The 17,535-nt window shown below is 38.0% G+C and overlaps 1 protein-coding gene across 3 annotated transcripts in view; it reads left to right on the top strand.

Annotated features, from left to right (window-relative positions):
* RIC1 (RIC1 homolog, RAB6A GEF complex partner 1) overlaps window positions 1–17,535 on the top strand; it is a 135,584-nt gene that overhangs the window by 90,435 nt on the left and 27,614 nt on the right. For all 3 annotated transcript variants that reach the window (XR_006295066.1, XM_043566525.1, XM_043566524.1), the window contains exons 8-12: window positions 4,476–4,564; window positions 11,231–11,375; window positions 12,039–12,087; window positions 13,658–13,810; window positions 15,471–15,674. Coding sequence is in view for 2 of the 3 variants with exons in the window: in XM_043566525.1 (XP_043422460.1) it covers window positions 4,476–4,564; window positions 11,231–11,375; window positions 12,039–12,087; window positions 13,658–13,810; window positions 15,471–15,674 (640 nt within the window). In the remaining variant the exon portion in view is untranslated. The remainder of the gene's footprint in view (window positions 1–4,475; window positions 4,565–11,230; window positions 11,376–12,038; window positions 12,088–13,657; window positions 13,811–15,470; window positions 15,675–17,535) is intronic.

Genomic DNA, 17,535 nt, shown 5'->3' with positions numbered 1-17,535 from the left:
TAGTGCTTTTTTAGCCTTTTTTTTAACTTCAAAGTGAAGTTTGGTGGGTCTGTAGAACATACATCTAGTATTATCTCTAGGTACATCAAGTTGAGTATCACAGTATTTTTCTTAAGTGTAAATAATGCACATTATAAATCATCACCTTCTTTACACTCTCAATCTGTAAAGTGGTGAGTTCTCAGCACTGCTTCTCATTGAAGAGATAAATGTAGACTAAAAGTAAATTAAGCTTAGTTTAAGAAGGAAGAGTACTCTTTTTTTTTCTCCATATTCACGGATTTGATTTGGTCACATTTTGTTTAGAATTTTTAAATCTGTTTATTGGTACATTTTGCCTGTAATTTTTCCTTTCCTTATTAACCAAGGTTATGCTTATGTTATAAAACAAGTTGAGGACTGGTTCCCCTCTTTCTCTGTTTATCTTTGAATGTTTGGTTGAATTTGTCAATGAAGCTGTTTGAGCTTACAATTTTTTTTGTGGGAATTTTTTGGATTACTGATTTAATCCAGTTTTAAAAGTAGATTTAAGAAGGTTTAGATTTTCTACGTATTCCTGTCACTTTGGCAAGTTCTGTTTTTCTGGGAATTGGTTTCGTTCATATCCCTGTCAAACTTACTGGCTTAAGGTTCATAATAACCTTTTTTACATATTGTAAAATAAAAACATACTTGTAGGAGAGTGCATAATCCAAACATTCAGTTTTGCAAATATAATTGTAATGCAAACACCCATCTGTTCACAACTGGGTCAAGAAATAGTTTTGCAAGGTGGGAAGTCCCACCCTGTGACTTCCTAAATCATAACTCCCATCTCCTCCCCAACACACTTAAAGGTAATCAGTTTTTTGTCTTTTGTGATGATCATTTCCTTAGGCTTTATAGCTTCCCACCCATGCATGCGTTCCCAAAGAGCGTAATTTAGTTTTACCTGGTTTTGAACTTTATAGGAATAGAATCATATTCTGTGTGTTGGGTCTTGCTTCTTTCAGTCAGCTTTGTGAAATTCATCCATGCTGTTTGCCAGTGGCTGAAATCATTTTTGATTGATTTATAGTGTTCTAGTGTATGAATGTATCCTAATTTATCTGATTTGCTGTTAATGGACATTTACATTGTTTCTTGGTTTCCAAAAAAGAGAGGACATTTTCTTATATAAACTCAATATTTTTGTCATGAGAAAATTAATGAGAATTTATAATTTAAAATTAATGATAAATCCCAGATAAGAACTAATACTCAGTTCATCTTCAAATTAACCCATTTGTCACCAGAATTTCTTCTGTGGCTCCTTATTTTCACCAGAGTCAATCAGTATTTAGTTATTATTTCCCTTTAGTGGCCTTTTGCCTGTAACAACCCACACACTGTTTTTATGTTCATGACATTAACTTTTTTAAGAGTCCAGGCTGGTTGTTTATACAATGTTCTATATTCTAAATGTGTCTCATTGTTTCCTCATAATGGTATTCATTTAGTTCCTTTAAACCTATAATGCTTGAAACTTTGAAGCCAGTGCTGTCAGATGATAAGAGGGCTGGTGCATCAGCATGGACAGGGTGGTGGCTAGCGTGCCTCCATTTTGGCCGCAGTCAGGGCTAGCGCTGGTGGCTCTGCCGCGGCCCGGTGTTAGGATCCATGAGAGGATCCCCTCACCAGGGTCATGGAGGTGGAATCTCAGCCTTCAGCCTTCCAGTCATCTTACTTTTCCATCAGTTGGGAGAGTACCAGCTTTTTTCTTTTCTTTTCTTTTCCTTTTCCTTTTCCTTTTCCTTTTCCTTTTCCTTTTCCTTTTCCTTTTTCCTTTTTCCTTTTTCCTTTTTCCTTTTTCCTTTTTCCTTTTTCCTTTTTCCTTTTTCCTTTTCCTTTTCCTTTTCCTTTTCCTTTTCCTTTTCCTTTTCCTTTTCCTTTTCCTTTTCCTTTTCCTTTTCCTTTTCCTTTTCCTTTTCCTTTTCCTTTTCCTTTTCCTTTTCCTTTTCCTTTTCCTTTTCCTTCGTGTGATCATGGGTTGGGGTTGAAAGTTTTGTGATTGTAGCTGTGTGACGTAATAGTGGCTTCTAGCTCTGACCCTCCAGTCCTAACCAGGATTAATTGTCCTGAACACTAAACTGTAGCTGGTATCCTTTAAGTTGTGTAAGAAGCTAACTTTTAGGATGTCAGCTTGCAGGGGATCAGTCTTACAGCCTTACTGTTACCTTTATGTTTAAAGGTTTGACTAGATGCTGGGTAAACATTGTCATATGTGATGTCATGTACTTACCGTGGCACCATGGATCAGTAACGTTAAGTTGTCCCAGTATTAATGATACTAAATTTGGTCACTTGTGTAAGAGCCGTATCTCTATTATAGAGGTATCATTTTTGCTTGGAGGTCAGTGAGTAGTGTCTTACACATGAAAAAAATCTCTCTCTTATAATGGTTTAATGAGAAATGGAAATAAAAATAATTTAAACAATAGAGGCTTTATAGAATACATAAAAAGGTCAATTGTCATTCTGTAAGTGTTGGCTTAACACCAGTTTCTTGTAGAAATATTTGGACTCTCCTCACTGACTTGTTAGAGCTCAGCAACCCAAAGTTACCACATGATAGTTTCAAATGCAAAGCAAAAAGAAGTAAACACCTGCTAGCTACCTAATGCTATCTTTCAGCAAAGCGTCGAATTGGGCAGGTAGTCTGGAAAGATACCTATTTACAGACATTTGACTTCTGACTAAGACGGAATAACAGATCAGATTTTCTCTCCCATATGGAGGGAAAAGTGGACAAAAATATGAAACATTATGGCAGTATGAATTTGAGACATCGAGCACCAGTGGACACTGATCCCTGAAAGATGAGAAACAAATAAGAAAACTCTATAAATGCCTCAGCTTTAATTGCTTTGCATTTCCAGGCTGCAGCCTGAGACCAAGACAGATCCTGGCAGATTCCCTGAGTTGAATTATGAGGAAGTGAGAATCTGGAGAGACCAGAGCAGCTAAGACTCAGGACAGACAGGCACAGGTGACAGAGTGGCACGAAGAGGGAACTCCAGAGAGCTGGAGAGGGTCTCTCTTGAGTATTAAACATGGAAAACAGAAAAAAGATCCACATCAGACATTGCTGAAGTAAATAATAATAAACGTAAAAACACAGCAAGAGAAATGATCCAGTGAAACAGAAAAAGAGATTTAAAAACACAGCATCAGGGGTGACTGGGTGGCCCAGTCGGTTAAGCATCCGTCTTCGGCTCAGGTCACGATCTCGCAGTTTGTGGGTTCGAGGCCCGTGTCAGGCTCTGTGCTGACAGCTCAGAGCCTGGAGCCTGTTTCAGATTCTGTGTCTCCCTCTCTCTCTCTGCCCCTCCCCACTCATGCTCTGTCTCAAAAATAAACATTAAAAAAAAACCAAAAACACACAGCATCAATGAGCTGTGGGTAACTCCAAGCGACCTGTTGCAGCAGGTGTTTTGTTTCGTCCCAGTCCTAATCCTTGGGAAGAGTTGACCTGGCTGGATATGGATCAGAACTGCTGTGGAGACCATCTGACTTGTACCGCAAAAGAGCACGCATAAGTGCCAGAACATTCTGGCAGTCATGTACCTGTATCGTCCTAATTTGTGCAAAAGCAGCCTTAGATTTAACAGTATTTTAAAACCAACATTTGTGTTAAATTTTTGATCTGAAAATAGTTTCATAAGCAAAAATGGTATTGTTTTATGATGATTGTAGGTCAGTCTTGAAATGTAGCTTAGAAATAATATACAAAGTTTTAGCTTTGGTTTCTGGCCCTTTGTAAATTTGATCCTTGTAAGGATTTCATAAATGAAATCATTATGTATACCATGTACATGAAAGAACATACATCGTGTGTGTAGGTACAAAAAATGATATAGTATATAAAAATAATAAAATAAAAATCTGTATAAATTGCTGTCAGCATGAGGAATAGCACATTTTGAGGACCAGTAGGTCCCGTTTCTTCCTCTTCTTTAATACCCCCCTTCTCTACCAGTAGAGTGTGTGTGTCCATTAGCTTTTTGTTGCATTTTTACCACAGATGTGTGTACTGTGTTTTGAATGTTTTTCACTGTATAGAAACAATTATACCAACATGTATGTGTCCGCTATCTATTTTAACGCACGTCAGTGCTGTGTGCTATACTCTTCTATGAGAATACTCCAGTGTATGCTTCTTTTCTCTTGCTGGACATTCAGACTGTTTCCATTTCTTTGCCTTTATACACAATGCTGTCATGAACATTGAGCATGCCTCTTGATAACATGGACAAGGATATTTCTGGGCTATGTTTAGAGGGAAAATTTACTGGATTACAAACACACGTTTGTTCAGATTTATGAGACTGTAAATTATTTACAAAATGGTTTTAGTCTAGTTTACACTCTTACCAGCAGAACATAATCATTCCATAGTAATGCTTTCTATATTTGTATTTATCTTTTTTCATTAAAAGCTTGCTTATTTTTCACAGTGGTTCTGTACAGGTTTATACAATAGATAACACCACTGGAGCTATGCTGCTGTCTCATAAACTAGAGCTAACAGCAAAACAATATCCCGGTGAGTCCTTTTTATTTTCCTTCTTATTTTTAATTTTTAACGTACAGGTAATGGTATGTGTAGCGATTGCAAACTTAAATAATGCATGCTATCGTTCAGATAGTGTTCAACCGTGTAACAGTTTCTGTGTGGCCCAGGGACTTCTGTGTAGCTAGGGAGGCTCCTAAGGGTACTTTACCCTGTATAATCCTTCTCTGGACTTTGCTCTAGTCTCTTACCTGATTTCATTGCCTTTGTTGTTTTATGCCTTCCAATTCAATGTATTCATTCAGCAGATACCGATTGAATACCCACTGTAGGCCAGGCAGTGTTCTAAATGGTAGGTACACTGCAGTAAATAAAACAGTCTCTTTCTGAACCCCTTGTGGAGCCTGTAGGATTAAGTCTAAAGTCTTTGTCATTGGAAATACTTTGGACTGAACCTAACAGAAAACCCAACTTACTGTGGCTTAAATAAGATTTATTTTCTCTAATAGGAAGAAATCCAAAGTTTAGCTGCTTCTGGCCTTCATCTGGCCTTTCCTCCATGGTCGCATGCAGCTTCTGAGCTCCTGACATTATTGCTGCGTTTGATTCAAGGAGAAAGGAGGAAACGGCATATTTGTTTTTTGATCAGGAAAGCGAAAGCTTTCTTAGGAGCATTTTCCTCTCCTACCTGCTCCAGCTATCTTCACATCTAATTGGCTATAATTAGGGGTTCCTGGGTAGCTCAGTCGGCTAAGCATCCCACTTCTGCTCAGGTTATGGTCTCAGTTTGTGGGTGTAAGCCCCACATCAGGCTCTGTGCTGACAGCTCAGAGCCTGGAGCCTGCTTCGGATTCTGTGGCTCCCTCTCTGCCTGCCCCTCCCCGGCTTACACTCAGTCTCTCTCTCTCTCAAAAATAAATAAACATTAAAAAAGTTTTTGTTTAATCGGCTATAATTATGTCACATTAGCTACCTTAGGGTTTTCCAAGCCTTTAGGCAGAAGTGGGCAATGGAGAGCTTGAGTATGGAAACAGATATTTGATGAACTCCTCATCAGTATCTACCCCATATGTGGCATGTAAGGTCTTCTGCCAAATACTTCTGGCATTATTTCTTGGTTTCCTCTGCCCTTTGTGTCTCCATAATTTTACCACAGTAACTCTATGTTAAAAGAAATACCAAAAGTTCTGTTTATAAAGTTGTTAGGTCTAAACCCTAGTAGCATTTTCAAAAAATAATGCTCATAAACGGAAAGAAAAATAGTATTTTATTGTTAATCTTCAACACTGTTTTTGGGGTGCCTGGGTGGTTCATTCAGTTAAATATCCGACTCTTGATTTTGTCCTAGGTCTTGATCTCACAGTTCATGAAATTGAGCCCCTCGTCGGGCTCTGCACTGACAACATGGAGCCTGCTTGGGATTCTCTCTCTCTCCCTCTCTCTCTGCCTCCCCCACTTGTGTGTGCATGCTTGCTCTCGCTCGTCCTTGCTCTCTCTCTCAAAAATAAATCTTAAAAAAATCATTGATTTTTACTAATAGGATGTCTGTGCCTATTGGACACTATACAATTTCTCAAACCTTGGAATGAGATCGGGTATGTTCACCCATAATTCCTGTTCCACATTGATTTTCACATGACACTTTTTCTGCAGCAACTCCTAAAAAGCCATCTTCACGAAGATGTAACATCATCAAAGTAAATGCAGCACAATCTAATGTTGCAGCTGTGAACTACCTGGATCTAATAGTTCACATCATGTACAACAGATCCTATGTCTAGCACTGTATTTTCTCTGGAAGATGATCTCATGTAACCCCCTGTGAGTTTTCTGCAGTACTCTGGAGTACTGGGGTACCCTGCCCATAGGCTCGGAACTGCAGGCTTCCACTTTACCAGACTACCTACAGATTCTTGAGAGTCAGTCAGCCTTTGTCTCATATTGTTCTCTGTACCTGAAATGTCCCATATTTCTCTATGGAGGGAATATGTTGGTCTTTGAAGATACAGCTCAAGTGAAATTTCTTTCTGAACTAGATAGAATACCATTCCCTCTTGTGCCCCGATATAGTTTGCATATCATAACATCTTGTTATTGATAATGCTTTATTGAACTTATTAGTGTACGGTTCTTTGTTTCTACTAGGCTCAGTGTAGAAGTGTAGGATATATCTGTCTCTTTGCACCACGCTAGTTCTGTTTATTGAGAGGCACATAGTTAACAAATGTGATGAACAAAGCAATATGTTTTTAAGCCAGTCTCCTTTGCAGGATTGTATTTAACAGGCAGTAGAATCTCATGACTACATGTCTCATGATTTGATACTGTGCTCCCATTAGTAATTGGGAGCCTTTTTCCAAACTGTGTTCTGTTCCTCTCCCAGATTTAGATATGCTCCCATGTTAAGAGTAATTGTTATATAACTGTACAAACTTCTCTGATGTTTGGATCAGAAAAAAAAATGTCAAAAAAATTGAGGCACCCATCTAAATGTAATCTGATAATAAAAATCTGATTAGCCTCAAGGAGGAAGCTAAGGTATCTGATGTCAAAATCTCAGGAAACATTAAAATATGTAACTGTTAATGTTGATTTAGTGCTACCCACATGTATATCAATATTTTTGCCCATCATTTCTTACAAGATCTCATACCTTCAATTTGAGACCATTTTCTGCCTGTAGTACGTCCTTTGGAATTTCCTTAAAAACTTCGTGATGATAAACCCAATTTTTTCTTTTGCCTGAAAATGTATTTTGCCCTTGTAATTTAATTATGGTTTAATTTGTTACACAGTTTTGGATTGACAGTTACTGTGTCTATGTACATTGAAGTTCGAGTACCATTTGGTTTCACTGTTGCTATTAGGAAGTCTCTGGTCCAGTTGTAGTTCCTTTTCAGGAGATTGGCTTTTTTCCCTATTTGGTTTCACTGTTGCTATTAGGAAGTCTCTGGTCCAGTTGTAGTTCCTTTTCAGGAGATTGGCTTTTTTCTCTATTTGGTTTCACTGTTGCTATTAGGAAGTCTCTGGTCCAGTTGTAGTTCCTTTTCAGGAGATTGGCTTTTTTCCCTGTAGATACTTTTAAGATTTTCTCTTTGTCTCTGAGGTGGTTTCACTGTTGGGAAGGTGAAGAATTTTCTAAATTCTTTTCATTTTTTTTTTAAAATCTTGCTTGAGATTCAGGCGTGCTGGATCTGAGGATTCAACTGTTCTGGAAACCACTATCTCTGTAAATATTGCCTCTTTAATCTCTTTTTCTGGGAATTTAATCAGACTTACATTGCACTTTTTTTTTTTTACATGTTTCTTAACCTGCCTTTTAATATTTTTCATTTCTTTTTTTGTTTCTCTGGATTGAATTCTATAAAAATTTTCCATACCTATCTTTGAGTACAGTAATTCTCTTTTCATTTATGCTTAATAGTCTACTTAATGTGTCTGCTTTAAATATTGTCTTTTTTATTTCCAGAGGGTTTACTTAGCTCTTTTCTAATCTGTATGCATTCTGCCCCCTGGTTTCAATGTTCTCTTATTTCTTTAGATAGTAAAAAAAAATGGTTTTTGTATTCTTTGTTAATCTCAGTATCTGAAACCTTTGAGTTTGTTTCTACTGCCTTAGTTCTTTGGGCTTTTATTAGTTTGTTTATATATTTTAGGATTTTTGATTGAGAGCTGGTTAATTTTCTTCAAACCTAATTGTTTGAATGCTTTGCGACCTAAATTGAATTTGAGTTTTTGCAGAGAGGATTTGTATGTGTTCATGGCCGATTACCTGGGAGGACTACATCAGTCTGGAACCCTTAGCATTATATTCTCTGTTTGAAATTTTTCTGGACCCATTCAAGTTGCACAAATTATACATCAGAGGACTGACTTGTGATTGCAGATTCTCAGAGGAAGAATCTTTATTTTCCGCTCATGGACAAACGTGAAAGTGTCCCTTGCTGTTTCTTTACCTTCCACATGGTAGCTGCTCTTTCTTCCTTGTACTGGGAATGTCGCCCCTGCGGCCCCTCCCATCATGTAGATATCTTCTCTTAGATGCCCTGCCTTGGCCAGGCTCTAAGCTTTATCTCCTGTCCGCCATATGCTTTGAGTCATCAGAAGTGGAAGTCAGGGTCTTTTGGGTTTGGCGGAAAAATTCAGGGCAAAATAACTTGATACGCTCACCTCCCAGTATTTTCAGTTGTTTTGAGGTGTTTACTCTATTTAATTTTGTAGTTGTTTCAGTGTGGAGAGTCATTTAAGGTGTCTAATTTGCTATACTGTCAGAAATAGAAATTTGCTCTGTAACTTGTTATCTTTCTTATCAGATAGCCTTTAAAGGCTTGCATGTATTTTTTCTCTAAAGATAGATTTACAACCTGCAAGAGCAGGGTGATGTGTATTTTGATTGTGGCTTCTGGCCCTTTTACCTCTGTATCCTTTTTATCCATACTTAAGTTTTCCTGCCCAGTAGCTTCCAGCCACGTGTGGCTGTTTTTATTAAAAAATTAAAATTTGGGGCACCTGGGTGGCTCAGTCAGTTGAGTGACTTGGGCTCAGGTCATGATCTTGGAGTTTGTGAGTTTCAGCCCCTCATCGGGCTCACTGCTGTCAGTGCAGAGCCTGCTTCGGATCCTCTGTGTGTGTGTCTCTCTCTCTGCCCCTCCCCCTCTTACATCCTCCCTCTCTCTTTCTCAAAAATAAATATTTTTAAAAATCTTGAAAAAAATTAAAATTTAAAAAATTAATTTAAAAATTTAAATTAAAAAATCTATTTCTTCAGTTACATTGTCACATTTAAACGTTCAGTAGCCACCTGTAGCAAGAGGCTACATGCTAGACCAAGAAAATATGAACATTTCCATCACTACAGGAAGTGCTCCTGCCTGCTTCCATAGGACAACACTGTATTGAGTTCTTCGATTTTTCTGTTTTCTCAGGTGCTTTTAATGCAGTCTCTCCCATTGGTTACCTACAGACTTGAATTAAATAACCTTAGTCTATCAACCTGCTTAAGTAAGACTTTGGGAGACTGGACCCTCCTGCATCTTGAGCAGAGACCAGCTTCCTTGTTTCCTTCCGGCTCCAGTGGCTGAGGTTCACAAGCTGTAGCTTCAGGGGTCAGTTCTGACTCTCAGACTGATGCTGACGTCTGACCCCTTCTTTGTCTTTCTATAGGATGGGAACCCCAACCCTCTCATCATTGCTGGTCTCATTCCATCCTTCTCTATATTTTCAACCTTTCTCCCCGCCCTGCTTCTGACCCTTTCCTCTTACCCCAGCTACTAACCAGTCTCTTTTTAGGGTTTCTCTTTTCTTTTGGCTTCTGCGGCTGACTCTTTTTTGGAAGTTTAACTCTGTAACAGAATGTCTCTGGATTACTTTCTTAATATTTCTCTCATTATGCAGATGATCATGATCTATGTTCATTGTAGGTTACCAGCTCGATAAATTTCCTGTAATCCTGCCACCTGAAGATTAGGCAGCCACCATTAATGTATTGTTCTAGGTCTCTGCAGCTAGATTTTAGTATTTGTATGATTAATATGTGTATAATGCTTGGAAAATAGGTATGCCTATTATATGCCTATGTGTATATATTTTATGTGGGGTAATAGGAATACTGTTCATAACCTATCCTTTTCAGTCAACATTAACATCCTTTTATGATTGTAAATACTCATATTTTTTCTCTTGCACATGGAATTGCTTTCATTTAGTAAACTTCAGTTTGATTCTTCTTGGTTTGGTTTTAAACTTCTCCCCTGTTGTAAAGTATACTAATAAGATGCTTCTTCTGTATATTCCCATTTATTTTTCATCTGCACAAGTAACATGGTTATTCATTATGGTGGGGATTGCTAATGTGAGGATTCAAATACAGGCAGAATGGCATCCTCTCTGTTAACCAAGCCTCTTCTCTATAGGCTAAAATCTGTATGCCCCGCCCCGACCCCCCCCCCCCACCTTGGTAGCAGATCTACCGTTTTATAGCAAAAATGCGTTAATGCTGCAAATGAAAAGAATTTTAATTTTAAAATGATACTATAGCTGGTTTTGGATTACTGATGGGAAACACTAGCATGTTTCATTTAACTACAGTAAGGAAACTTGGACTTCACTGCGCAGTGAAATTATAGATTGGATTGAAAGAACAATTATTAGTTAAAAGAAGATATCAACACCTGGAGTACTCAAGCCGGAATTAACTACCTAATCCTAATATAAGATTAAACCTCAATTTATTTTAACTTGGATCCCTCTGATACTGCTAGTGGATCATGAAGATAGTGGTACCGCGCTATTTTACATCTTAAAACACCTTATACTTTGCAGGGTACTTTGACCTTCAGTTTTGAATTGTTCAAGGGAAATACTGCCTCCATTTTACAGGAACTGAATTGCCCAAAGCCAAAGACTTGAAAACTACACAGTTGTAGTTATTCAAGCTAATAGTGGCCCCAGACGGCTCTCCCCTCTTTTAAAGTATGTGGCGCTTAAGTTTGTTCTGCTTGGATCAGGTCAAGGCTACTGGCCTTACTTATTTTAAGTGACCTTAAATGAGTAGGATTCGTCTCATTATTTGAAACAGACATGTCTTTCTGTTCATTTCAACTTGGAAAAATTACTGAGTGTTTCTGAAGGAATCTTTCACAATTTCTTAACAGATATTGTTAATTTTGTTAATTGTTACTTTTCACAATTTCTTAACAGATATTTGGAACAAAACAGGAGCTGTTAAATTGGTCAGATGGTCTCCTGACAATAGTGTTGTAATAGTGACCTGGGAAAATGGAGGCCTATCTTTATGGAGTGTGTTTGGAGCCCAGCTGATTTGTACACTCGGAGGAGACTTTGCGTGAGTCAAAGACAAGTTTTAGATAAAGCAACTCCAGAAGATACACACACACAGAAATGTTGTGTCACGCAGCTACCTTTCTTCCATATTTGACTCTTAACCCCAAAACAGTATGTAAGGTTCAGAATTAATTTGTCAGAACGTACTGATTGTCTAAACATCCATTCTTTTAAAACTCGTTCATTCAGTAAAAATGCATTTGTTTGTTGAACCCCTATTGTGTATGTGATAGCATGTTGGGTTCCAGGATGAATCCGTTCTAGTTTTGCCTTCAGGTATCTAATGATCCTGTAAGAGCAGTAAGCCATGGACATAAGTAACTAGTAGGAAATGGAAAATCACTATCCTTTTGGGTTGATGTAGGTTAGTTAACCCAGTGGGTTATCTCTTCCCGCACCATGTGATACTTTTTGAACCTTAGTCCTGACAAAATGAATACACCTTCACAAATTGCCTGACCTTGTCATGAAGCTATTCAGGACCTGAAAGATTGTGTCCCGGTGATATACCTTGGTGTATTAACCAGCACTCTAATATTTCAGGCATTATTATGTATTTCTATTTTAAAGGAACAAAATACAAAATAAATTTTAGTTTTAAAAAAACTAAAGCCAAATATTATATGTAATAGAAGATTCTTTTTGAGTTTCTGTTCTGTTTCAGTTATAGGTCTGATGGTACCAAAAAAGATCCCCTTAAGATCAACTCTATGGTGAGTACTGTCTATAAAATATTACTGTAGTGTGAAAAACTTGGATTTTTCTAATTCCTTTTTTTCCCTCCTCTTGGCCTTATAAAATTACAAAGCTGTTTTAATCTCAGCAGGCTCTTCTTGGAGAGTTCTTACTTTGTAAAAGTATTTTTTAGAACCAGGCTGCCCGATTTTAAATACTTGGTTTTGCTTACATATGTCTAGCAAGCCCCTGTCATCTTTGTGAACGTAGTGATATTCAAATCAGGTTTTTGCCTTTCCAAAGCCTCAATTCTTATGTGACTCACTAGCACCCACTTCTCATGGCCTCTTTTCTTCTAACATGAAGTGAAATGCTCATTGGGTGGTTTTCCTGTAGGATTTGGACATTTTTTGAACATATTTTTAAAACTTTTCGCAGATGTCTGTCAAGAGCATTAAAGTCCCTGTTGTAACCATATTTTTATTTGCTACATATTTTCAAGAGTTTCCGTAGAAAGCAGTGAGGTGTAACTCTTATCTTTACATAAGCACATTTTGTGATGTAGCCCTTCTGGGTACCATCTCTGTGAAATTAGTGGCTGTGAGGCATATTCACTGCCTTTCTCTCTCGCTCCACAGAGGAAGGCATTTTTGATTTCGGGCTTCTTGAAAAGTTAAAACCACCATGGTTGCCTTGAGTAGTGGTTCCCGGTCTTTTACCATCAAGGACCCCATTTACTGTCTCTCTCCACTCCATATTTTAAAATAGTTCTTGAACAAATGATGTCGGTGACTGCCCATCAGTGCTTCTGAATGGCATGCACCAGCCAGTGTTTAGCCTCACTAAATTGAAATTTTAATCACACACTAGGAATCTAAGCATTTTAGTTAGCTGTTCAGCTCTTACTGTGGAAGAGGAAAACTTCTATTAAACTTTTGAAATTAAGCAACAATGTATTGTCCCCCTACTATATTCTTGACCTTGTAGATTGTGATTCACTAATCCCCAAAACAAAAAACTAAAAAACTATCTTGGGATATAGTTACAGAATATTAAAATTGATTGGTCCTGGGGAGTTTATTTGAACCTTCTCCTTTTATAGAGGAAGAAACTTATACCCTGAGAAGACCAAGTATCTTGGCCAAGGTCATACAGCAGAATGGCCACTAGGCTTTAATGGGAAGCTTCCTATCCAGTGTTGCTTGCTCTGTACAAGATGCGTCTGTTTTGGGTGCTTCTTTGTCAAGTTTCAGCTGGGTCACATGGATCTTGCTGTGCCAGGAATTTCTTTGTATTTGAGAAGCAGTTAAGTTATTGGAGAAGTTATAAAGAGCAGTAGGCATTTCTCAGGATTTGGAGCTAAGATTGGTATCCAGTGTTTTCAGTCTTCCAGGTAGAGAGCAGCAGTGGTGGTTTCCATTGGAGAGAGCCAAGATGTAGCAGGTGTGGGTAGGATTCCTGTCTGTGTTGTTTCTCATAGTTTTTCCAACCTTTGGAAGTCATTACTAATGCTGTTATTGGTTATTTCAGGATTTGAACATTTGAAGTTAAGAAAGGATAAGAAACTTTTTATTGTCTTGATTTTTCTTCCCCCTTCTTCTCTCCAAGAGCTGGGGTGCAGAAGGCTATCACCTCTGGGTAATCAGCGGATTTGGTGCTCAAAGTACTGAAATTGAGTCTGACTCCAAGAGTGTAGTTAAACAGCCTGGCATTCTGCTATTTCAGTTTATCAAGAGTGTACTCACTGTAAACCCTTGTATGGTAAGTTTTTTCAGTTAAAACCGTTTATTTTAGTGGCTTTCAAAGTAGACTGTCAAGATTCTTCTTCTAAAATTGGTGTATTATCTTCTTCAGTATATAGTTTTTGTGATTCTTATGTTTCTTTTTAATAACTTACACACAAATTTTACTTCTGAGCAGCTTTTGTTTTTTGATTTTTTAAAAATAGGATCATAAGCAATTTGAGGGAAAGCAATGTATGCAGATTTACTTGAGTAATGTAATTTAGTCTTTATTTGACTAGAAATTCCCAAAGTGTGCTCCATAAGGCACAGTTTTTAAGAAATAGCAATAGCAGTTAGGATAAGGGAAAGTCTGTCATCATGTGAGTGAAATAAAGACTTAAAACTACAGAGATTTCTTATTGTAGGCTCTCAATGTGAAATGTGCATCATGAAAATCCCAGAGTCGGTATACGAAAAAGAATGTTTCCCAAGCCAATTTAACTATGAATTTTCAAGAACACTTTGAAGAAAATATGCCTAGAAACCTGCTTTGGGAAACACTGCCCCAAATTATAATATGAACTCCTCATGTTTTATTAATCTGAAATAACATATTCTATGTTGTTAATGTATAATAATAGTATATGTTACATGTTAGAAGTGCATACGTTGATATCTGCCACTAATGGGTTTTTAAACATTCGGTACAACCAGTTTCTAAACGAAATTTACAATTATAGTACATTGAGAAAGAATATGACAGTAGTCTGGATCTGAGATTTCATTACTGTAGTTGCAGAACAAAGATCCCCAGAAAAACAGGAACAGAGTAATTCTTCCTCCCCTCCCCCATCCCATTTTATAATTTAAAGGCAAATTTTATGAGTTTTCTGTGAAAACCACATCTGGACTGCCATGGAAAGCTGAGAGGCTGAGGTGCAGTTCTGTCTGATGGAGTAGTCAGTGAATAATAGGCCCACATTTGAGAGTACTGGCCTTCTGATGGAAAACCAGGGCATAATCACCAAGAGTAGAAATTACCTTATTTGTCTAAATATTGTCAGAACCCGGCACAGTCCTTGGCACTAACCAAGCATTTACCCAAGTGATTATTGAATTAATTGTTCTGAACCAGGACCACAGACTTGGGCTACTCTTCCCTTGGGCTACAACCGTTCAGCATCCAGTTATCCCCATTCGTAATCACCTTCTTCTTGCCATATGGGCACATGGTGAACATATACCCACAAACTGTTTGACCAGATACATTTTCTTGCCACCATTCATGAGATATTTTATGTGAAACTTGTTTGTATATAATGAGTAGTTATGTTCACTTTTCATTTGGAAAATCCCTCCTAGCATTGCCATTTTGGAGCAGTAATAAAGGACACTACCGTGTAGCAGTTGTAAACCAGGTCATATTCTGGGGTCTACATAATAAAACAGACTGTAGCACAGACTTTGTTTACACTGGGAAGTAATCATGAAACTGTTACCTGTTCCCTTTGAATATAACAGTGCATGAGATCATTACGTAGTTGTGTCCTCAGTGAGTAAAATCTGCATTGAGAAGCATGGCACATTTCCTAGGATAAGACTAAATCAATGTATTAACGTGTTTTCCTTTACCTGATACAGAGGTGTTTTTATTGGCTTTCCTCCTTTACCGTCTTCTTCCCTTCTCCCTCATCCAGAGTAACCAGGAGCAAGTGCTGCTTCAGGGGGAGGATCGATTGTACTTGAACTGTGGAGAGGCCTCACAAACCCAGCACGCCAGGGGTTCCTCGGCGCACCCTGAGCATAAGGCTGCTGGGGCCAAGAGCCCCTTTGCAGATAGCGGTGTAGAGTCTCAGGGTTTAAGCACTTTGCTTGGACATCGGCATTGGCATGTGGTGCAGGTAAGTCTTCAGTTACTGTTGACATAGTCCTTGCTAAGGTAGCACCTGGAGCAGAGTTAAATTTCTTCTGTTCCTTTGGAAAATTGAGAAGCTTTTTTACCTTTTTGACTGTCACATCTCTCTTCTGCTTTTCTGTCTTGTCGTCTTCTTTTCTTGCCACTGATGTAGCGTGGTCCCCACTGTGTTGAGCCCACGAGCAGCTAACAGTTCCCCAGACTGCAAATGTGTGCTTTGCCCTCTGAAGGAGCAAAACTTTATACAACTGTCAGCCTTTTTATTTTCTTTTTTGGTGTAAATTCAGCTCTGCAGATTTGCATAGGCAAAAGTGTAGTGATTTCATGGAAAGGGACAGTGTCCATTAGGACCCTGTGCAGCTGACCTGTAGTCCTGATGAGTACATGTCTGGGTTAACTGCCTGACTTGGAACCCAAATTGCAGACTTCCATTCACACTCTAGAACCTTATTATCAATAATAGTATTATCACATAAATCTCGTTCCAAATTACTTATTCTGGTATAACTTTTAAATTAGCAGTTTCTTTGAATAATTCTGATAAGCGGGGATTTAACATGGAAATTAATTCTGAATTTTGACACCAAATAAAATTAATTTGAGTAAATCAATAAGTTGGAGTCTCTTGAAAGAAACTTGCTACACAATTTTGTAAGTCCCGAATGTTTTCTTTCCCCCTTCTGATACCAAAGTGTCTTCAGTACATCAACAGTGACTCTTGGATCAGCTTCCTTTAGTCAGGTGCTATTTCCACAGTTCTTTGTGCTCCTTCTCCATTCTGTACTTCTACTCTCGTAGCTTGTTCAGTTCCCGTGGTATTTGCAGTTGACTTTGAGTGGAGATAATGAGAGACAGAAGAGTGGTCATGGTATGAGGCATTGAAGGAATGTCTCCTGCACTAGCCTGTGGTACACACTAAAAGAGAATGTGTTTAACTTACATTAATAAATTCATAAAATCAAACAGCGTGTGTACCATTTTATAATTAGTAACAATTATAAAATAAAACTGCATCAGCTACTTCCTTGACTAAAATTTTCCACTGCTCCCTTCTCTCTTATAGCCATTTCTCTGCTATTTTCATTTCCCCATACTTTGAACTATTCATTCTACACTGACCTAGCATCAATGCCAGTTCTGCCTAGCCAGGTCTGTGTTGCCAGAGAGCCAAGTAGAGCAGAGGATCAAAGAAGGTAGGTCTGGAACTCAAAAATCCGTCAGGCAATAAATAACAAAAATTGAATTTCCTTCCAGCTCAAAAATTCAGTGATTCTGTGATTCTTAGCTATCTATGAATTATCCCATATTAGTAGCACATACACTGATTTTACCACTTTAGACAAAGTAGGTACTAGGAAGATTCTTTTGTCATTTTGTTAGCTATCTAAAATATTCAGAAAGATGGACTTCAGCTTTACCCAGTTCTTGGTTTTTTGTTACTTAAAACTAATAAAAATAATGTCAGAGTTCTAGTCACAAAAACAATTAAGTTGTAATAGACTCATAGAATTTTTAGAGCTGGAAGGACCTTAGAGATTGTGTAGTCCAACTGGATTTTATACATGAAGAAACTGAGGCTCAGAGAAGTTAGGTGACTTGCCCAAGGTCACACAGCAGAGTAGTGTCAGACTTAAACTTTACCATAATATAAAATTAAAGTAACAATCTAACTTATTTTAACACCTCTAGGTATTAAATCTTGAATCATATACTGTTGACCTTGAACCAAGATCTAGAATGTGCCTGTTTGGCAGTGTTTTGTTATGATTTGCCCTGAACTTTGTTGGCTGGCCCTCTAGCCAAATGAGTCAGTGCAGCATATGGGGGAATTTTGGTGTGGCAGTTTA

Source organism: Prionailurus bengalensis, chromosome D4, assembly GCF_016509475.1.
Source record: "Prionailurus bengalensis isolate Pbe53 chromosome D4, Fcat_Pben_1.1_paternal_pri, whole genome shotgun sequence".
Lineage (NCBI taxonomy): Eukaryota > Metazoa > Chordata > Mammalia > Carnivora > Felidae > Prionailurus > Prionailurus bengalensis.
This window is presented reverse-complemented; position numbering and strand designations above follow the sequence as displayed.